The 24,098-nt window shown below is 41.6% G+C and overlaps 1 protein-coding gene across 1 annotated transcript; it reads left to right on the top strand.

The window, feature by feature from the left end:
• Positions 1 to 164: 164 nt before the first annotated feature.
• Positions 165 to 23,143, top strand: LOC118940150 (platelet glycoprotein Ib alpha chain-like). The gene is made up of 7 exons (XM_036948416.1): positions 165 to 453; positions 814 to 876; positions 16,592 to 16,615; positions 16,848 to 16,895; positions 17,213 to 17,242; positions 20,603 to 20,653; positions 23,073 to 23,143. Exons 1-7 carry the CDS (start codon positions 282 to 284, stop codon positions 23,141 to 23,143), a joined length of 459 nt encoding a protein of 152 aa, XP_036804311.1. The 5' UTR covers positions 165 to 281.
• The last annotated feature ends 955 nt before the right edge of the window (positions 23,144 to 24,098 follow it).

Raw genomic sequence — 24,098 nt, 5'->3', positions numbered from 1 at the left:
GTGGGTCCTTCCGAGCAGGGTTTGTTCATTCGTTTCTACCTGAGCAGGATTAGTTTGGCTCTACCCGAACAGGGTTCGGCTCTTCCTCCTGAGCAGGGAGAGGAAGATCTGTGGAATCACTGCTCTGTCCTTTCCTAACAGATCCAAAACCAGACATTACAGTCAATTTAGATGAGGACTTCACCATCATCTGTTTGATTCCTGGATCCATCAGTCCTGACACCACCTGTAACCTGTATGTTGGAGAGGAGAGTCAGCCATCCTTCACAGCACCGATCAAGATGAGAAAAGCCACCTCATTATCCGGACAGCAGTTCTGTCAATTCACTCCAAAACATAGTGATCTGATCAGTCGTCTCCTGTCAGTGAGGCGTAAGGAGGTGAGCTGTGGCTACAGATTGAGCTCAGGACCAAACTCTCTCTCTCCACGCAGTGATGGGCACAGCTTTACAGGTGAGTCATTATCTAAACAAATCTATCAGTGCTGCAGGTCTTCATGATCTGACTCACTTTGATTTTAGCATCTTCTTAGTATGTCTATACTCATTCTGACCAACAAACTAAATACCACATTTCAATCTCAAAATATTTTAGATCTGGTGGGAGTTCACATCAGTGATCCAACAACTATACAGACACCTTCTATAGCAGGTAGACTGGCAGGAAGCAATCAGTCCGTAGTGATTTTATAGTCCTACTTTCCCACTTTGAGTAGACAAGTCATGAAGTTATTTCAAAAGGCCAACAACACCATGATGATAATTAATACAATCATGAATAATATGCTAATTTCATTATTGTGTGTTTTCTCAGTGGGTTTGACTCCAGGTTCTCGATCTACTTTGCCGCCCAGCACGACAGTGAGTCCTACAGAAGGTGTGTTGGGCCTCTAAATGACCATCTCTGCAAATAGTAATTATACAGTCAAGAGTTTAGATTACGGGCCTGTAAAATTAAGTGACCCAAATGTGAATGTAAAACCTTATTCTTGTGTAATCATATTGCTTCCCACTAGTTTCAACTGTTACTTGTACCTTTACCCCAGACACCACAGTGACAACAAATACCAGTAAGTAGATCCACCAATTTTAACTTAGTTTGCAAATACAATATCTTTGTTCACATTCATTCACTAAAGCTCTGACCGGTTAACTAATAGATGTATTCATAGCTGCTTGTATTTTCAGTCCAGATTTTTAACCACTTTTAGTCCATCTGATTAGTAGGTAATGTGTAGTGTACTTCTCTCTTCATGCTTATTGAAAGACCTTAGATATTACATTAACTTTCATTTGTTCTTGTGTAATATGAGTAATATCTTCTCACCAGGTTTGACCTCCCCTTTGACCCCTAGCAGGGCAGTGAATCCTTAATCAGGTCTCTTAGTCATCTTTATCTAGTTAGCAAATATAAGTAAAACAAATAGAGTAGCTTTATCTTCTCCATGTTTTGTTTTCTTCCACATCACAAATTTGCCTCATTACAAAAAGAGGTTGATTTTTGATTGATTAAAATCAACACATTTAGATGTATTTTTTATAATCAGATCCAATGATTTGTTTTGCATCAGGGTCGACTGTTTGCTGTACTTTGACCACTAACACCCCAGCGAGTCCAACTGAAAGTAAGTTTAGCCAATAGCTTTATTTTAGTTTGCTAAATATTTTTGTATATTAAAGCTAAAACCAATTTTGCAAATATAGCCAAATGTAAATTCAGTCAAGGCTTTAGGATTAATCAAACAATTTGTCTCTTCTCAGAAATATTTACCTAACTCTGTTATTAAGTTGTCCTTCTCTCTTGCATGTGACCAGGAGGTCAAAGCTCCACAGAAAGTGAAGTGGAATCAAACAGTCAAGAAAGCATTCTGGGTAAGTATCCTTTTCTAGTTGTATTTTCTCACACATGAAAACAGAGCTGTGCACATTTTCTTAGAAGAACAAGAGCTAATGACCTCTCCTTATGTCATCATGTCACCAAATAGTGGGGCAATTATGGCAGGCAGCATTGGGTGTAGCTTCTGGAGTGGGCGTGTTCCTGGTAGGATTGACAGCTGTCTGTCTCTGCAGGAGGACCAGTGAGTACATTTGATTCTGCGTAACAAATCATTTTTTCAAATTTACCCTGCGGACATTAATGTAAGTGCCTTTGGCAACTCCTTGTGATGATATTGTATAGGTGAGACTATATTCAATGTAATTAATTTAGCCTCATTTCATTTTCAGAGAAAACCAATTCTCTGAGGTAAGAATTCCCTTGTGAATATGATGCAGATTGTATCAACCTTTAGTTCTGTATTGTCCATGATGAGATGTTCTTACCACAACCTTCTTATATACTTTTATGTTGTACAGACCTACAGCCAGACAGGATGATCACAGACAATGTACGTTCCAAACAAAATACATCAAACATACACACACATACGACATACAGAACTATATAATCGCATGTATAAACACTGTAATCCCATTTTCATTGTGTTTCTGTTGTAGATGATTTGGTGTCTATGGGAGCGGTGAGCAGCGGAGTCATGGTGATTATTCTACATTACAGTGGAATCTGTACACATGTACCCTCTGACAGAGGAGGCTGGTGGGATGAGTTATAGGAGGACAGGCTCATTGTAATGGCTGGAATGAAATTAACGGAACAGAGTCAAACACATCACACACATCAAAACTACGTGTTTGACTCCATTCTCTTCATTCCATTTCAACAATTACAATGAGCCTGTCCTCCTATAACTCCTCTCACCAGCATCCTCTGCCCTCTGACTGTCTGATCTGAGGATCAAGACCTTAATGTTACATTAGTAGTGCTTCAACATATGAATGTTCAAAGTATCAAATCAACAGCTATATTTATTTACAGATTTATATGGCAATTTATATTTATTATCAAATAAGATGTTTTTCCCCAGAAATAATTTCTTAATACATTAATTCATGTTAAACCTTGTAAATGTGTTCCTAAGTAGGTACAGAGTTCAGTCTTATAAACTATTTTTGATCAAATAACCTACATCTTGCATTGGACATGTGTAGACCTCAGAATAACACAAAACCCACAAACACTTCCTGTGATACAAAAGAGGTGTCACACCCTGGTCAAAGTATTTTGTGTTTATCTTTATTTATTTGGTCAGGCCAGGGTGTGGCATGGGTTTTTGTATGTGGTGTGTATTTATGGGGATTGTAGCTAGTGGGGTGTTCTAGCTAAGTCTATGGCTGTCTGAAGTGGTTCTCAATCAGAGGCAGGTGTTTATCGTTGTCTCTGATTGGGAACCATATTTAGGCAGCCATATTCTTTGAGTTTGTCGTGGGTGATTGTCCTTAGTGTCCTGATGTCATTGTTCTGTGTTAGGTTACACAAGTATAGGCTGTTTCGGTTTTCGTTAAGTTTATTGTTTTGGTAGTGTTTGTGTTTAGTGTGTCACTTCATTAAACATGGATTGCAATAGACACGCCGCATTTTGGTCCGACTCTCCTTCTCATAAAGAAAACCGTTACAGAATCACCCAACTCAAAGGGACCAAGCAGCGTGTCAACAGGCAAGAACAGCCCAAAGTGGAGTACAATATGGACTATACTTCTTGGGAGGAGATAGACAGGTGGGCGGTCGACCCAGGGAGAGTGCCGGAGCCCGCCTGGGATTCGATGGAGCAGTGCGCGGAAGGATATAGGAGAATGGAGTTTGCGAAGCAAGCAAGGCGGCGCGGACGGAGGCCCCATAGTCAGCCCCAAAAATTTCTTGGGGGGGGGCTCAGGGAGAGTGTGGCAGAGTCAGGAGCCAGACCTGAGCCAACTCTCCCTGTTTATCGTGAGGAGCCAAGGAGGAGACCAGAACCAGAGCCGGTGTTGGAGGTGAGCGAAACAGAGACTGTGAAGGAGTTAATGGGGAAATTGGAGGAGAGAGAAATGAGGGAGTTGCTGTGTTGGTGTTTTAAACATGGAATTCGCCCGACGGAGCGTGTCGGGGATTTGATGGCACCTGGGTCAGCGCTCCATACTCGTCCTGAGGTGCGTGTTAGTCGGCTGGTGATGATGGTGCCAGTCTCACGTACCAGGCCTCCTGTGCACCTCCCTAGCCTTGCACGTCCTGTGCCAGCACCGCTCTCAAGATCTCCAGTACGCCTTCACGGTCTAACCCATCCTGTGCCACCTCCACACCCCAGCCCTCCGGTAGCAGCTCCCCGCACCAGGCTTCCTGTGCGTGTCCTCGGCCCAGTACCACCAGTGCCAGCACCACGCATCAGGCCTACAGTGCGCCTCGCCTGTCCAGCGCTGTCGGAGCCCTCCTCCTCTCCAGCGCTGTCGGAGTCTCCCGCCTGTTTAGCGCTGTTAGAGCCTTCCTTCTCTACAGCGCTGCCGGAGTCTCCCGCCTGTTCAGAACTGCCAGTTAGCATAGAGCTGCCAGTTAGCATAGAGCTGCCAGTTAGCATAGAGCTGCCAGTTAGCGTAGAGCTGCCAGTTAGCGTAGAGCTGCCAGTTAGCATAGAGCTGCCAGTCTGCAAGGAGCTGCCAGTCTGCAAGGAGCTGCCAGTCTGCAAGGAGCTGCCAGTCTGCAAGGAGCTGCCAGTCTGCAAGGAGCTGCCAGTCTGCAAGGAGCCGCCAGAGCTGCCTGTCTGCAGGATGCCGCCAGAGCTGCCAGTCTGCAAGGAGCCGCCAGAGCTGCCAGTCTGCAAGGAGCCGCCAGAGCTGCCAGTCTGCATGGAGCAGCCAGGGCCGCCAGTCTGCATGGAGCAGCCAGGGCCGCCAGTCAGCATGGAGCAGCCAGGGCCGCCAGTCAGCATGGAGCAGCCAGGGCCGCCAGTCAGCATGGAGCAGCCAGGGCCGCCAGTCAGCATGGAGCAGCCAGGGCCGCCAGTCAGCATGGAGCAGCCAGGGCCGCCAGTCAGCATGGAGCAGCCAGTCAGCATGGAGCAGCCAGTCAGCATGGAGCAGCCAGAGCAGCCAGTCAGCATGGAGCAGCCAGAGCAGCCAGTCAGCATGGAGCAGCCAGTCAGCATGGAGCAGCCAGAGCTGCCAGTCAGCATGGAGCAGCCAGTCAGCATGGAGCAGCCAGAGCTGCCAGTCAGCATGGAGCAGCCAGTCAGCATGGAGCAGCCAGAGCTGCCAGTCGACCAGACTCTTCCAGATCTGCCAGTCGACCAGACTCTTCCAGATCTGCCAGTCGACCAGACTCTTCCAGATCTGCCAGTCGACCAGACTCTTCCAGATCTGCCAGTCGACCAGACTCTTCCAGATCTGCCAGTCGACCAGACTCTTCCAGATCTGCCAGTCGACCAGACTCTTCCAGATCTGCCAGTCGACCAGACTCTTCCAGATCTGCCAGTCGACCAGACTCTTCCAGATCTGCCAGTCGACCAGGATCTTCCAGATCTGCCAGTCGACCAGGATCTGCCAGATCTGCCAGTCGACCAGGATCTGCCAGTCAGCCAGGATCTGCCGAAACCACCAGCCAGCCAGGATCTGGTAGATTCATCAACCTGCCTGAGCTTCCTCTCACTCCTGAGCTTCCTCTCACTCCTGAGCTTCCTCTCACTCCTGAGCTTCCCCTCAGTCCCGAGCTGCCTCAGTCCCGAGCTGCCCCTCAGTCCAGTGGGGTTCTGGGTGAGGACTACTAGGCCATGGTCGGCGGCGAGGGTGGACTATCCAGGGACGCGAGGAGAAGGGGCTAAGACATTGATTGAGTGGGGTCCACGTCCCGCGCCGGAGCCGCCACCATGGACAGACGCCCACCCGGACCCTCCCTATTGTTTTGAGGTGCGTTCGGGAGTCCGCACCTTAGGGGGGGGGTTCTGTCACACCCTGGTCAAAGTATTTTGTGTTTATCTTTATTTATTTGGTCAGGCCAGGGTGTGGCATGGGTTTTTGTATGTGGTGTGTATTTATGGGGATTGTAGCTAGTGGGGTGTTCTAGCTAAGTCTATGGCTGTCTGAAGTGGTTCTCAATCAGAGGCAGGTGTTTATCGTTGTCTCTGATTGGGAACCATATTTAGGCAGCCATATTCTTTGAGTTTGTCGTGGGTGATTGTCCTTAGTGTCCTGATGTCATTGTTCTGTGTTAGGTTACACAAGTATAGGCTGTTTCGGTTTTCGTTAAGTTTATTGTTTTGGTAGTGTTTGTGTTTAGTGTGTCACTTCATTAAACATGGATTGCAATAGACACGCCGCATTTTGGTCCGACTCTCCTTCTCATAAAGAAAACCGTTACAAGAGGGTGCCGTTCATGTCTCGAGTTAGAGAATAGAATAGACAGACAGTTTGTTACGACTGGAGGATAAAGCGCCTCTCTCTTCTCCCTCTCTCTCCACTACAGGTGGATTCAGGAGATACTGGAATAGATTCTCAGATCACTTCTGTACTGTACACATTCATGCCCTCAGGTTTGTCCCTCAGAACTCAGAACCATCTGCACGTGCACAGCTACTGTACATGCTTAAACTTTGAGCCTAACCATATCAACCTTATCAAAACGCATATATGACACTTAAAATTAAAACACTTAATTAGAAAATGAATGTGTCAGAGCATCTGGGGAGCATGAGAATAGATCTGTAGATCTGCAGATCTGCAGGGGGGTTTGAGTCATGAGGAGAAGTGTGAAATGACATCAAGCCTTGTTACTTGCACTTCTTCTGTTTGGTTGTTACTAACGCAAGAGGGCAAACTTGACTAAGTAACACACATGCAATGTAGACATGTGAAATACACATGATCCCACCTCAAACACACACTCATACATACATCGTTGTACAATTCATTGTATTATATTGTTATATTATGATATGTAGCATTGTTTTCACAGACAGACTGACTAGAGGATTACAGTCTCTCTCTCTCTCTCTCTCTCTCTCTCTCTTCCTCTTCCTCTTCCTCTTCTGACAACACTTTAGTGGCTCCTGAGTGGCACTGCATCTCAGTGCTAGAGGCGTCACAACAGACACCCTGGTTCAAATCCAGGCTGTTTCACACCAGGCCGTGATTGTGAGTCCCATAGGGTGGCATACAATTGTCCGGGTTTGGCCGGTGTAGGCAGTCATTGTAAATAAGAATTTGTTCTTAACTGACTTGCCTAGTTAAATAAAGGTTAAAAAAAAAAAACGTTTTAAAAGTCTCTCTCACTGTTTTTTATGACTTTCAGTTTAAGATTGGTGTTACATCCTCATAAAATGTCCCTTATGAATTACATTTACTGTACTGTAGATTCAAAGCCCTGAAGTGAATCTGTTTCTTTCCTCTATTCTGATATGTACCACGTATACAGCTCAATCCCCGACAGACCAGCAACCTCAGCCCAGCCTGATGGGTTGTACAGTCTTCTGCAGACACACTGACACTACACCTCTAGCTTTCTCTAGCTATGTCTCACACATCTCACACAAATGCATTCTTTCTCACACGACATCCTTTGTTTCACACTTCCAGTTACTGTAAATAAGTTGCTTATCAGGTAATATTTCTACTGTATTACACATGGACAAGTGGCTTCTGTGACATGTGAATCCATAATATCAGTTACTTTTAAAATATTCTTTATTCGGAGGGGTCCGGGGCATATTCCCCTTTGAGCATTTTACTTATTTCTTCCCCCTAGTAAATGTTAAATCTACTGTAATTATGTATATTATGTTAACTGTGAGATACCTCCTTCCATAGCGGTTGGATAGAATTAATTTCCTATTGGGCAAAACATAGTCTAAAGCACAACCAAAACAAACTGCAAATGCATCCAAGAAGTTTGTTGAGTCACAAGCTTGATGTATTTATTGGGTGCAAAGAATATAGGACCAAAATAGAAAATGTTTGACTACGTTAATACACCATAAATGAGTTTGTCCAAATACTTGTGACTTCTTCTTCTTCAAATTTTGTAAAATTTATTTTACCTTTATTTAACTAGGCAAGTCAGTTAAGAACAAATTCTTATTTTCAATGACGGCCTAGGAACAGTGGGTTAACTGCCTGTTCAGGGGCAGAACAAAAGATTTGTACCTTGTCAGCTCGGGGATTTGAACTTGCAACCTTCCGGTTACTGGTCCAACGTTGGGTCTATATAGATAAAGTGCTTTTATATCTAAATGATGAAACATACAATGCCTTCAGAAGGTCTTCATACCCTTCAGACGTTTTCCACATCTTGTTGTGTTACAGCCTGAATTTAAAATGTATGAAATTTAGGTTTTTTTGTCACTGGCCTACACACAATACCCCATAACGGGGTGGCAGGTAATCCAATGGTTAGAGCTTTGGACTAGTAATCGAAAGGTTGCAAGATGGAATTCCCGAGCTGACAAGGTAAAAATCAGTTGTTCTGCCCCTGAACAAGGCAGTTAACCCACTGTTCCTAGACAGTCGTTGAAAATAAGAATTTGTTCTTAACTGACTTGCCTAGTTAAATAAAGTTAAAATTTAAATTTAAATAAATGTCAAAGTGGAATTACGTAAAAAAACAACAAGTGTGAATGAGTATTCAACACCTTTGTTATGGAAATCCAAAATAAGTTCAGAAGTAAAATGTTGCTTAACAAGGCGCATAATATGTTGCATGGACTCACTCTGTGTGCAATAATAGTGTTTAACATGATTTTCTAATAACCTCATCTCTGTACCCCACACATACAATTTCAGTTTACCGTCACTGCTCTGGCTGCTCTGGCATTTTATGAAATGTGACTCACCAAACATAAATGAAATATGAAAACCCTTGCTGGGTTTTTGTAGTTAAACATTGTGCAGCTGTTAAAAACTTAAACCAAAAAGTCAAAGATAAATATTTTTCTCCGAAAGACAAGTTAGTTTGTTGGTTTTAGAAATTGAATTGCCTGCAATAATGATACAAAATACATTTTGTTGAAGACAGGTAGCTTTTGAACCTAAAAATAATTACCGATGAATGATTCTGAATGTTCAGCCTCCTTGTCCTCTGCAACATGACATTAGCCCACAGTTGTCATACGAGACATCTGTGGTTTTCCTGTGAACAAGCTCCACATCTGCTGTTCTATTGAAACATTTAATCTTTGTCCCAGTCACTACCACCATCTTCTGTGAAGTCAGACTAACAGTATGTATGTAGCTGTCTAAAAATGACATTGTTCATCCCTGATATGGCTGGTCGTCTGTTTTTGCTCATCCTCCTTTTCGGTGAGTTATTTTTCCTTCCATCTGTTTGTGCTTCAGGATATTCCATTCTTCTTTCCCCTCTTTTAGTCTTTTACTTTAGGAACTCTTAATATTTCAACATGTTATGGTTATAATAAATGTGTCTTATTCCATTGATCATCCTATTTATTTTTAATTTCTCTGTCATTATTTTACATGTTGTACAGATAAGAATGTCCACTGCTTGATAACATGGCTGTGAATGCATTACAGACTGTTCTGCTTCGCCAGCTTGTGTAAAGTGTTCCCATCTCATGTTTTCTTATTTTTCATAATGTCAAAAAGACCATGATAATGACCCATTTTGTTATGTCTAGATACCTTCCAGTTCCTCAAAGCCAAAGGTCAGTATCATTATTATGGATTTAAAGCTGCAATATGTAACTTTTTGGGCTACCAGACAAAACAACGGATTAACAAAATATTAAAATAATGACATATTTTCAATAAAAACGTTATTTTGATGAATTCATCCATACGATTTCATCCTTCCATGAGCTGCTGTATACACTGGCTATACAAAACATTAACATGACATAGACTGATCAGGTAAATCCAGGTGAAAGCTATGATCCCTTATTTATGTCACTTGTTAAAGCCACTTCAATCAGTAAATAGATTAAGGGGAGGAGACAGGTTAAAGACATGGATTGTGTATGTGAGCCATTCAGAGGGGGAAAGGACAAGACACAATATTTAAGTGCCTTTGAACGGGGTATGGTACTAGGTGCCAGAACTGTAACAGTGCTGGGTTTTTCACGCTCAACAGTTTCCTGTGTGTATCAAGAATGGTCCACCACCCTAAGGACATCCTGCCAACTTGACACAACTGTGGGAAGGATTGGAGTCAACATAGGTCAGCATCCCCGTGGAATGAGACAGACAGCAAGATTAATACAAATCTCCACTGTTGAAAACCAAATGCTAGTCTAAAATAAATGGGATATAATATCTAAATGCTTTTTACAGTGGAGATCAAGGTAATAAATTGCCTGGCTGGGCTGATGAGATAGTAGATTGAGCAGTCAAATGGTATAGTGAATAGACCCTTTTTTGTGTTTGCAAACGTTGCGCGCATCGCCCTCGTGCGGCAACGTTTACAAACACAAAAAAATTGTCTATTCACTATTCCATTTGACTGCTCAATCCACTATGGTGACAGAACGGAAAGCCAACAAAAAAAAGCCTCTATTTACATGTTGCATATGAGTGCATTTCACACTACTTTTGGATTATAATTGGAGTTTAAGGGTCTTACGAAAGTCCTGCTTAATATAACGTTTGTGTCATCATTGTAAATCAAATGCATTATACTTAAAAATAACTTCAACTTCAACCAGTAAAATGTCTCTTTGGCTACATCCTATTGCCATGTCAGTGAGTGTTTAGCATTCTAGCTAACAACTTGATGCATCCAAAATAGTTATTTTACAAAGATCACAACCAAAATATAATCTTAGTGACTGTTCAAGCAAGAATCAACACATCATTGTCAGGGTAGGAGAGCCCCCCAAAAGTTATTTTGTTTAGAAGTAATAAAAACGTAAATCTAGGCTATGTTGAATGTGAGCAGATGGCAAGGCTTTCTTACTGCAGCCAAGAGTCACGCGCATCTGTACGTGATGTTAGTGTGTTGTGCACTGGAAAGTATCAAATTGTATTTGTCACATACACATGGTAGCGAAATGCTTGTGCTTCTAGTTCCGACAATGCAGTAATAACCAACGAGTAATCTAACCTAACAATTCCACAACAACTACCTTATACACACAAGCATAAAGGAATAAAGAATATGTACATAAAGATATATGAATGAGTGATGGTACAGAACGGCATAGGCAAGATGCAGTAGATGGTATCGAGTACAGTATATGCATATGAGATGAGTAATGTTAGGTATGTAAATATAAAAGTGGCATTGTTTAAAGTGGCTAGTGATACAATTTTCCATTATTAAATTGGCTGGAGTTGAGTCAGTATGTTGGCAGCAGCCACTCAATGTTAGTGGTGGCTGTTTAACAGTCTGTTGGCCTTGAGATAGAAGCTGTTTTCAGTCTCTCGGTCCCTGCTTTGACGCAGTGTCTCGGGTGGTTGTTGTCCTTGATGATCTTTATGGCCTTCCTGTGACATCGGGTGGTGTAGGTGTCCTGGAGTGCAGTTAGTTTGCCCCCGGTGATGCGTTGTGCAGACATCACTACCCTCTGGAGAACCTTACGGTTGGGGGCAGAGCAGTTGCCGTATAGCCCGACAGGATGCTCTCGATTGTGCATCTGTAAAAGTATGGAACTCCATTTGGGTCTTTGCATTTCAAAAAAGTTACACGTGAAATAACACTGTTTGATGGTTCAAATCAGCTTGTTGACCAATCAGGACCTAGATATGACTGTACGTCACATAGTAAATTAACACGTTTGTTACTTCTTTACGTAGTTATTACAGATTGATTACACTATCACTTGTATTTCATATGTCACAGTGATTCACCGATATGTGTGATGCTGGTAAAGTTTGGTCTTGTGCACCTGCCGCTGCAGCACAAGCGCAGACACACCTCCCCAAGCTCTGGGACAGTTCTGGTCAGAATGAAATCCATCACTTCCGTTGTTTGGCTGTGCCCATTTAGCAACGTTCCAAAATGAGCATATGTCCTGGTGGAAGGATGTAAATAAAACACATTTACTCAGAACAATAATACGTCTTTAATGAAAGACATGTCCTTAATCTTTAGTTTAAATGTTGGCAACTGTTTTACAAAAGCAAAATGTCCATCGAGGCCGAGGATTATTGTGTGATAACTCTCTCCTAAGGACTGTTCCTGGCACAGGCTCTCATTGTTTATTACTTAAATAGACAACAGTGTCTGAATTGTTTTCTCTGTCAAACTCATATAATATTAAGTTGTACATTATCTGTATGAGTAGTTAAACATTGAAAATGAATTTATAATTCAATTAAAAAAGACACTCCATCATCCCACTGATCTCACAGATCCTCCCCAGCCCAGTCTAACAGTGATTCCTGCAGTCATCAAAGAGCGAGACTCAGTTCAGCTGAACTGTCAGACTCCTCCATCTGTCTCTGAGAGTTACTTCAAAATGGCTGGGCAAGTGGAATCCACCCTTCCATCACCCTGTGAACAGACACTCACAGGAACACTACTGGTGAGGTGGACAGGTCAGAGTTCACCAGCTGAAGTCAAAATCCAATGTCAGTACAATGCTACAGGTTCACAGTTTAGATCCATATACAGTGAGCCTTCAACATTCACAATTCAGGGTAAGAAGACTATTTGAATGATTGTAAACAATGTACTGTTGTGCCATCATTACCATGTTCCTCTTGTGATATGTTATCATACTGTGTGTTGTCATAATCTATTAAAATAACCTCACACTCAACGTCAACAAAACTAAGGAGATGATTGTGGACTTCAGGAAACAGCAGAGGGAACACCCCCCTATCCACATCGATGGAACAGTAGTGGAGAGGGTAGCAAGTTTTAAGTTCCTCGGCATACACATCACAGACAAACTGAATTGGTCCACTCACACAGACAGCATCGTGAAGAAGGCGCAGCAGCGCCTCTTCAACCTCAGGAGGCTGAAGAAAGATGCACAATCGAGAGCATCCTGGCGGGCTGTATCACCGCCTGGTATGGCAACTGCACCGCCCTCAACCGTAAGGCTCTCCAGAGGGTAGTGAGGTCCGCACAACGCATCACCGGGGGCAAACTACCTGCCCTCCAGGACATCTACACCACCCGATGTCACAGGAAGGCCATAAAGATCATCAAGGACATCAACCACCCGAGCCACTGCCTGTTCACCCCGCTATCATCCAGAAGGCGAGGTCAGTACAGGTGCATCAAAGCTGGGACCGAGAGACTGAAAAACAGCTTCTATCTCAAGGCCATCAGACTGTTAAACAGCCACCACTAACACTGAGTGGCTGCTGCCAACACACTGACACTGACTCAACTCCAGCCACTTTAATAATGGGAATTGATGGGAAATGATGTAAATATATCACTCATCACTTTAAACAATGCTACCTTATATAAATGTTACTTACCCTACATTATTCATCTCATATGCATACGTATATACTGTACTCTATATCATCGACGGTATCCTTATGTAATACATGTATCACTAGCCACTTTATACTATGCCACTTTGTTTACATACTCATCTCATTTGTACATACTGTACTCGATACCATCTACTGTATCTTGCCTATGCTGCTCTGTACCATCACTCATTCATATATCCTTATGTACATATTCTTTATCCCCTTACACTGTGTACAAGACAGTAGTTTTGGAATTGTTAGTTAGATTACTTGTTATTACTGCATTGTTGGAACTAGAAGCACAAGCATTTCGCTACACTCGCATTAACATCTGCTAACCATGTGTATGTGACAAATACAATTTGATTTGATTTGATTTGATTTGTGAAACAATCAAGCAATATATTATATCTCCTTAATTTCCCATACTGTCGCTGCATAAAGATATTGACTCAAGATCCTTAAGTCTGAAATAACAAGGAGGGATTAGACTATCAGTACATTTCTCAAAACCACAAAATGCTAAATGCTTAATTCCCCAATTCTCACAGACCTTCCCCAGCTGACAGTGAGTTCGACAGTCATGAGAGAGACAGAATCAGTTCAGCTGAGTTGTGAGACTCCTCCATCTCTCCGTGTGTCTCACTGTTACTTCTACATAGAGGGGAGGAAGAATCTTCCAGACTCATCCTGTACTTAGACACTCACAGGAACAGAGCTGCTCAAGAGGGCAGATCAAACGTTTCCAGATGTGGTCAAAGTGACGTGTTACTATGCTGTAGGGAGGTCTCACACATCTCCTTTAAGTGACCCTGTCTCAGTCACTGTTCAGGGTAAGTAGGTGGTTCATAAAATTATACACGTCACTGTTATACCGTATTAATTATGCTCGTTCTGAAAATGAGATCTTCTGTCTTCATTGCACACAATGATAGGAATTACTGTACTTTGTACAAACATAAATGCTGACATAGTTGAACATTTGATTAATGGAGTTTCCATACTGTTAGTATGTATGGATTACCTGTGATGTTTTTGAAATACAACTTTCAAGGTGACACTATTCTCCTGATCTCACAGACCCACCTCCTCCCAGGCTGACAGTGAGTTCTACAGTCATCAGAGAGAGAGACTCAGTTCGGCTGAGCTGTCAGATTCCCCCATCTGGCTCTGTGTCTCAGTGTTACTTCTACACAGAGGGGATAGATCCTAAACCCTCACCCTGTACGCGATCACTCACGGGGACTGAGCTGCTCTCGTGGGCAGGTCAAAGTTCATCAGCTGAGATCAAACTGAGATGTTTTTACACTATAGAAACTCACTATTCATCGATGCACAGTGGTTCAGTCTCTGTTACTATTCTTGGTAAGAAATGATATATTCAGATTGTCTTGGATGATTCTGTTTAAATCACAATCTCATCCAATGTCATTTCAAATAGTTGTTGTGAAGACAATAAATATTTGAAATGTAAATGTCAAAAGTAGAGTTCTAAGATCCCACGGCAAACAACCACAGAGAGGCCAAAGTACAATCAAAGGTTCTTTATAAACTCAGTTTACACCGTAATACACAGTATCCCTACGGTCCTATTAGAAAAGTATAAATAGGCTGGGATTTAGGGCTGTAGGCTAACTAGAAGCAACGGGCCAAACTAACACAGCAGGTGATTCCCGGGTCCTTCCGAGCAGGATTTGTTCATTAATTTCTACCCGAGCAGGATTAGTTCGGCTCTACCCGAACAGGGTTCGGCTCTTCCTCCCGAGCAGGGAGAGGAAGATCTGTGGAATCACTACACACCATACAAGCAAGCAAAATTGTCTGTGCGATTCAATTTCATTCAATTTCATTTCACACGTGAGAATGTAAGGAATTAAGTGAAAGGCAATCGTTGTAAACACACAGCACACATGATTATTTGGCACTCATAGATATGCATGATATCAAATAAGACATGCTGATACGTAATATAAAGAGAATGGCAGGGTCTAGTTTAGTAAGAGTCAGTGTCACTTGTGACATATACATTATGTTCAAATACAGTGATGCAAAAGGAGTCTATGTCCTTTCCTAACAGATCCAAAACCAGACATTACAGTCAATATTGATGAGGACTTCACCATCATCTGTTTGATTCGTGGATCCGTCAGTCCTGACACCACCTGTAACCTGTATGTTGGAGAGGAGAGTCAGCCATCCTTCACAGCAAAGATCATGAAGAGAAAAGCCTCCTCAGCATCCGGACAGCAGTTCTGTCAATTCACTCCAAAACATAGTGATCTGATCAGTCTACTACAGTCAGTGAGGCGTAAGGAGGTGAGCTGTGACTACAGATTGAGCTCAGGACCAAACTCTCTCTCTCCACGCAGTGATGGGCACAGCTTTACAGGTGAGTCATAATCTAAACAAATCTATCAGTGCTGCAGGTCTTCATGATCTGACTCACTTTTATTTCAGCATCTTCTTAGTATGACTATGTTAATTCTGACCAACAAACTAAATACCACATTTCATTCCCAAATGATTTTAGATCTGGTGGGAGTTCACATCAGTGATCCAACAACTATACAGACACCTTCTATAGCAGGTAGTCCACACATTTGTGCTTTTTATAGTGACACTGCTGTTATTTTAAAGCAAAGCAAGTTTCAGCAATAAGAATAGTTGTGTTAATGTGTAAATGAAGCTGTTCTGTTAGATAATTAAGCTGTTCTATAGATATGACACCAGCCTCAACACCAACGCCTGGGATCATCAGCACAAGTATTATAATGTCTGTGTTCATCTAGTCGAGTGTTTAGATCGTATCTATACTCTGTTATGCTTCTGCTATTAGAAAACATGGTGACCTTATTCTAGGAAGCTGTCAACAACAATCAACACCTTATCTGTCCTGAAAGACTTGATCACCTTATGAACTGGTCTTATCATCTCTATAATGAGGAGAAATATAATCTACCAGGGCAGGAAGCAATCTGTCCGTAGTGATTTTATAGTCCTACTTTTCCCACTTTGAATAGACAAGTCATGAAGGTATTTCAAAAGGACAACAACACCATGATGATCATTGATACGATCATGAATAAAATACGAATTTCATTAATATGTGTTTTCTCAGTGGGTTTGACTCCAGGTCCTGGGTCTACTTTGCCGCCCAGCACAACAATGAGTCCTACAGAAGGTGTGTTGGGCCTCTAAATGACCATCTCAGCAAATACCAATTGTACAGTCAATGGTTTAGATTACAGGCCTGTAAAATTAGGTGAACAAAATGTTAATGTAAAACCTAATTCTTGTGTAATCATATTGCTTCCAACTAGTTTTGACTGTTACTTCTACTTCGACCCGAGACACCACAGTGACACCAACTACCAGTAAGTAGATCCATTAATTTTAACTTACATGTATATTTTTGTTCACATTAATTCACTAAAGCTCCATCTGATTTATGAATTGACCCATGCTTGTAATTTCTGTCCAGATTTGTATACTTTTAGGCCATCTGATTTGTAGGTAATGTGTAGTGTACTTCTCTCTTTCTGCTTATTGAATGACCTAGATATTAAATGAATTTACATTTGTTCTTGTGTAATCTCTTTTCACCAGGTTTGACCTCTCCTTTGACCCCCAGCACGGCAGTGAATCCTACATCAGGTGTGTTGGTCATCTTTCTCTAGTTAGCAGATAGGACCTAAACAAATAGACTAGCTTTATTTTAGCCAGGTTTTTACTCACAAATATCCCCTGATTAAAAAAAAGAGGTTGATATTTCATTAATTAAATCAACCCATTTAGATACCTTTTATTATTGTATAATCAGATCCAATGACTTTGCTTTGCACCAGGTTCAACTACTGGTTCTACTTTGACAACTGACACCCCAAAGAGTCCACATGATTTTAGTTTAGTGGCGTAATAAGTTGTGTTGTGTGTTAACTGTTATCAAACATCTCTCTCTTGCATGTGCCCAGGAGGTCAAAGCTCCACAGAAAGCGTTCTGGGTAAGCATCCATCTCTAGCTGACTACCTGTCTTTTCTCAGACAAATTAGACATTTACAGGAAGGAAGTGGAGTTTACAATAAAAAATATTCTATATTATTCTCAGAAATAAAATGTCGTCCCCCAACTCCCTTACCATGTAGGTCCATTGCTTGTTCAAGAGGTGCTGATATCTGATAGATATTTTGGTTAATACATCCCATACCTCAATTGTATTTGCCCGAGCTTTGTTTATCATGCCCGCTGATTGCTCTAAAAGAACAATATCTTGATTATATGATAACCATGTTTGAGGCAAGGGGATTGTAGGGGTAATCCACTAAGGATAACCTTTTTTGCTGCTGTTAATGCCGCATAAATTATTATTTTCTGAACCAGTTGCAGTACAAATGAAGAGTTATCATTCAACGAAAATAAAGGTGGATCTTCACAGGGAAACACATGTTTGTAAGGAAATCCTAAACATGTGACCAGAACTGGGACACCACAGGACATTCCCAAAACATTTGTGTTACAACAGCATTCATACGCCGTCTCTCACATTTTGGAGTAGGAATCAGCTTCATCTTAAAATGTCTAAATGTGGTTGCATAACTTCTATGTATGAGCTTATAATGTATAAGCTGGTGTGCTGGGTTTTTAGAGGTAACAAATACATTTTCCTAAATGGTATCCCAGTTCAGGTCAGGCCCCAATCCCTGCATTTCACGGTTCCATACTAGAGTGACACCCAATGTAGAGCATTTAACAGACAGCAGGCAATCGTAAGTAGCAGAGACCATTCTAGAAGTTAATGAAGGGAATATCCATGTAAGCATTATGTTATGTTATGTTATGGCTGAGATCCCACTAACGGGATCGATATAACAACAGCCAGTGAAAGTGCAGGGCGCCAAATTCAAACAGAAATCTCATAATTAAAATTCCTCAAACATACAAGTATGTCACACCATTTTAAAGATATACTTCTTGTTAATCCCACCACGGTGTTCGATTTCAAATAGGCTTTTCGGCAAAAGCACCACAAATGATTATGTTAGGTCAGAGCCAAGTCACAGAAAAACAAAACCATTTTTCCAGCCAGAGAGGAGTCACAAAAATCAGAAATAGAGAGAGAATTAATCACTAACCTTTGATCTTCATCTGATTATACTCATAGGATTTCATGTTACACAATACATGTATATTTTGTTCGATAAAGTTCATATTTATATAAAGAAATCTCAGCATAAATTGGCGCGTTATGTTCAGTAACGTAAACTCACTCACTTTTGTACATCGCCTTGATCCGTACAATTGACCTTATTTTTGAGCCCAGAAAACGTAATACTTCCAGATCAACTGTAATATCAATACCAATGTAAAGCACAATTTCTCCCCTTTCCAACTAAATTAATGACGAGACCTTCATGATGCCCATCTCTGCATAATTCATCAAGGCAATGAGCTCCGTCTGGTCTTTTTAAAAATGGCGGGTGGGGAGTGAAGGCTACGAAGTGATCTTGAAAGGGGGTAATATGTTGCGTGAAGAAAACAGTTTTTTTCACCCGATTTGTCCAACTAATTAACCTTAAAATGTAAATAAAACATAAAGAGTTTATGTAATGTCTCATCACATACCTGTTTGAAGGTTTGCGTCGAATTTGAAGAGGGGTTTAGGGCTGCGCTAACGTTAGCCTCACAAGTGAACTGCAGCTGTTCCGGCTTTTGAGTGTCATGATGGCTCGCAGAAATGACCTGCAAAAAACTGCAAATGGCACCCTAGTCATGAAATATTAGTTTAATATTAGCAATAATTATATTAATTTAGACAAAAATAATGAAGTTTTCTTACAAGTGTATATGGTTGAGCATGATTTTAATCTGCGAGAGAAGGGCTACCCCTGGTGGAAAGAGGCTGTACGGCACAAAATGAGTCGCAAATGCGCACTGGACGTTACGTAGTGACACGTCACGATGTAACGTACAGCACCAGAGGGGTTAGTTTTTTCATCTTTTCTCCAATACTGTTAGCTCATTACCATGTCAATCAATGCTGAATCGAAATGTAGTTTCACACCTCGGATTTTGATGCCAACACAGTCACTACAGTCTCATTCGTTTTCATTGCAGCCTCATTTGAATGCCGTGGTTACCCACATTTGTACGGAATTGGGTGAGTTTACGTTAGTTCCAAAAACATCTGGTGATTTTGCAGAGAGCCACATCAATTTACAGAAATACTCATTATAAATGTTGATGAAAAGACAAGTGTTATACATGGAACTTTAGATACACTACTCCTTAATGCAACCGCTGTGTCAGATTTCAAAAAAGCTTTACGGAAAAAGCAAACCATGCAATAATCTGAGTACGGCGCTCAGAGCCCAAACAAGACAAAAAGATATCCGCCGTATTGTGCAGTCAACAGAAGTCAAAAATAACATTATAAACATTCATTTACCTTTGATGATCTTCATCATAATGCACTCCCAGGAATCCCAGTTCCACAATAAATGTTTGTTTTGTTCGATAATATCCATCATTTATGTCCAAATAACTCAGTTTTGATCGCGCGTTCAGTACACAATCTAAACTCACGACTGGCAGGTCCAGGCAAAAGTTCAGACGAAAAGTCATATTACAGTCAGTAGAAACATGTCAAACTAAGTATAGAATCAAACCTTAGGATATTTTTAACATAAATCTTCAATACTGATCCAACCGGAGAATTCCTTTGTCTTCAGAAATGCGATGGAACCGAGCTCGATCTCACGTCAACGCGCATGGTCAGCGCATGTTCAGCTCATGGCAGACCTTACTCAATCCCCTCTCATTCAGCCCCACTTCACAGTAGAAGCATCAAACAAGGTTGTAAAGACTGTTGACATCTAGTGGAAGACTTAGGAAGTGCAACATGACCAATATCCCACTGTTTCTTCAATAGGGAATGAGTTGAGAAACGACCAACCTCAGATTTCCCACTTCCTGGATGGATTTTTTCTCAGGTTTTTGCCTGCCATAAGAGTTATGTTATACTCACAGACATCATTCAAACTGTTTTGGAAACGTCAGAGTGTTTTCTATCCAAATATACTAATAATATGCATATACTAGCAACTGGGACTGAGTAGCAGGCAGTTTACTCTGGGAACCTTATTCATCCAAGCTGCTCAATGCTTCCCCCAGCCATAAGAAGTTAACGGGGCATCCCATGGTACACCATAAGCTTTTAAGGCTCTGGGTTTTAACAATAATATTCAAAATTCTGAAATTGTGAATCTTTCTACTGACTGAGTTGTGTTGTTTTCTAACAGAAATAATGCATACCTTTCTTCTTGTGTAATCAGATCCAGAATTAACTTTTAATACTTTCCAGCAGTTTCGACTGTTACTTCTACTTTGACCCCTGACATCACAATGAGACCAACTAGTAAGTATCCCTTACTTTGCAATTACATTTTTAGTTCACTCTAATTCACTGACGCTCCAACAGGTTTACTCATAGACTTATTCATGGCTGCTTGTACGTTCACTCTAAATTGTACTTTTCTTAGATATGAATAGCGCCGGAGGGGATGGCTGCCATTTTACGGGTTCCTAACCAATTGTGCTATTCTGGGTGTTTTTTTGCGTTGTTTGTAACTTGTTTTGCACATAATGTTTCTGCCACTGTCTCTCATGACTGAAAAGAGCTTCTGGACATCAGAACAGTGATTACTCACTGGGCGAAGATTTTTTCTTTAATGAATTGAAGGAGAAAGATTTACTTCTTTTCACGGACCAGGCCCAAAGCCCCGTCATTCGCATGAAGAGGAGACGACCGATACAGGGGCCGCAGATCCTGATGCTTGGTGAGAATTCATCTGCAAGTGGATAATCCTGCTTTACCATCCGTATCTTATGTTTCACCGAGTCATGGCTGAACAAGGACATGGATCATATACAGTTGGCTGGATTTACCGTGTATCGGCAAGACAGAACAATAAGTAAGACGAGGGCTGGTGGTCTGTCTATTTGTCAATAACAGCTGTTATTAAGGAAGTCTAGAGGTTTTTCTCGCCTGAGGTAGAGTATCTTATGATAAGCTGTAGTCCACACAATATACCAAAAGAGTTTATCTTTATTTTTTGTAGCTGTCTATTTACCACCACAAACCGATGCAGGCACTAAGACCGCACTCAACGAGCTGTATAAGGCCATAAGCAGACAAGAGAATGCTCATCCAGAAGTGGTGCTCTTAGTGCTGGAGACTTTAATGCAGGAAAGCTTTAATCCATGTTACCTCATTTCTACCAGCATGTCAAATGTGCAATCAGAGAAAAAGAAAATCTAGACCACCTTTACTCCACACACAGAGATGTGTACAAATCTCTCCCTCACCCTCCATTTAGAAAATCTGACCATAATTATATCCTCCTGATTCCTGCTAACCTGCAAAAACTTAAGCAAGACTTACCAGTGACTCGCTCATTACAGAAGTGGTCAGATGACACGCATGCTATGCTACATGACTGTTTTGCTAGCACAGACTGAAATATGTTTTGGGATTCATCCGATGGCATTGAGGAGTACACTACATTACCGACTTCATCTGTACGTACATATGCCAACCAGAAGCCATGGATTACAGGCAACATCCGCGCTGAGCAAAAATCTAAAGCTGCTGCTTTCAAGGAGCGAGACACTAATCCGGATACTTATAAGAAATCCTGCTATGCCCTCAGATGAACCCTCAAACAGGCAAAGCATTAATACAGGTTTAAGATTGAATCCTACTACACTGGCTCTGACGCTCGTTGGATGTGCCAAGGCTTGCAAACTATTACGGATTACAAAGGGATACCCAACCATGAGCTGCCCAGTGGCGAAAGCCTACCAAATGAGCTAAATGCCTTCTATGCTTGCTTCAAGGCAAGCAACACTGAACCTTGCATGAAATCACCAGCTGTTTCGGACGAATGTGAGATCACGCTCTCCGTTGCCGATGTGAGTAAGACCTTTAAACAGGTCAACATTCACTTGGCTGCAGGGCCAGATGGATTACCAGGACGCATACTGAGAACATGCACTGACCAACTGGCAAGAGTCTTCACTGACATTTTCAACCTCTCCCTGACCGAGTCTGTAATACACAAACTGACATGGTCCAAACACACTAAGACAGTCGTAAAGAAGGCATGACAATGCCTATGCCCTCTCAGGAGACCGAAAAGATTTGGCATGGGTCCTCAGATCCTCAAAAAGTTATACAGCTGCACCATCGAGAGCATCCTGACTGATTGCATCAATGCTTGGTATGGCAACTGCTCAGCATCTGACCGTAGAGGTTAGTGCGTACGGCCCAGTACATCACTGGCTTCACAAGCTTCCTGCCATCCAGGACATCTATACCAGGCGGGGTCAGAGAAAGGACCTACAAATTGTCAAGACTCCAGCCACGCAAGTCAAAAACTGTTCTCTCTGCTACCGCATGGCAAGTGGTACCGGATCGCCAAGTCTAAGTCCAAAAGGCTCAAATGGCTAACCAGACTATTTGCATTGATCTCCCTTTTTACGCTGCTGCTACTCTTTGTTTATTACCTATGCGTAGTCACTTTACACCTTCCTACATATACATATTACCTGAATTACCTATAGCCTCGTTATTGTTTTAATTTTATAAATTACATTTTATTTCTTTAGAATTGTTTTAGCAAATATTTTCTTACTTAAAAAAATGCATTGTTGAAAGTAAGTGTTTCATGGTAAGGTTGTATTGTAACACCTGTTGTATTCAGTGCATGTGACAAAAAAACATTTTATTTTATTTGATATGAAACAAATGCACATTTCTCATCTCTTCTCACCAGGTTTGACCTCTCCTTTGGCCCCCAGCACAGCAGTGAATCCTACATCAGGTGTGCTGGTCATCTTTAGTTAGTTAAAATAAGTCAATTGTTTTCAGTTTCTCTTACCCAGGTCTTTGTATTCTTTCCACATCACAAATGTGCCTAATTACTAGAAAAGAGGTTAATATTGAATTGATTAAATCATCCCATTAAGATACTTTATTGTATAACCAGATCTAATGACTTTGCTTTGCACCAGATTTGACTGTTAATCCTACTTTGACAACTGACACACCAAAGAGTCCAACTGAAAGTTTCTATGGCCACACGATGTTTGTTTATTGGTGTTTACTAGTTGTGATGTGTGTTAACTGTTAACAAACTGTCTCTATCTTGCATGTCTCTATCTTGCTCCGCCGGGGAAGTCCCATTAGTTCTCTTATTTAGTGCTTAAACAGACAAGTTATATTTGCAAGATTTAGCTTATTCAAAATTCATCATTAACGTTTGTTTCATGCATGTGACCAACCAATACCTCACAAGGCTTCTTCTCTCCAAGCTGAGACCTTGAAACTGAGACACCCCTTTCGGTTTTCAAAACAATGTTCTTGGCGCACTGCCAAATTGCTTATACTGATAGTGAGGATTCCTCCCAGTCACGATCAATCAGTCAGTTACATGGACCCAGTCCAATTGGTTATTAGAAAAGCACAAACATAACATTTTCCTTCACAGTGTCATGCGTAGATGTAATAGGTGGCAGGGAAGTCAGGCGCAGGAGAGTCAAATGGAGTGTAAAATGGAGTCTTTTAATAAAGTCCACGGAGTATGCTCCATAACACTAAATGTACATAAACATGGGTACAAGGACCCGACGCACACCTATACAACAATCACACTACACTGACAATAAAACAATCTCTGACAAAGACATGAGGGGAAACAGAGGGTTAAATACACAACAGGTAATGAATGGGATTGAAAACAGGTGTATGGGAAGACAAGACAAAACCAATGGAAAATGAAAAAAGGATCAATGATGGCTAG

This window comes from Oncorhynchus mykiss, chromosome 17 (genome assembly GCF_013265735.2).
Source record: "Oncorhynchus mykiss isolate Arlee chromosome 17, USDA_OmykA_1.1, whole genome shotgun sequence".
Lineage (NCBI taxonomy): Eukaryota > Metazoa > Chordata > Actinopteri > Salmoniformes > Salmonidae > Oncorhynchus > Oncorhynchus mykiss.
The sequence above is the reverse complement of the archived record's forward strand: the minus strand, read 5'-3'. Positions and strand labels throughout refer to the sequence as shown.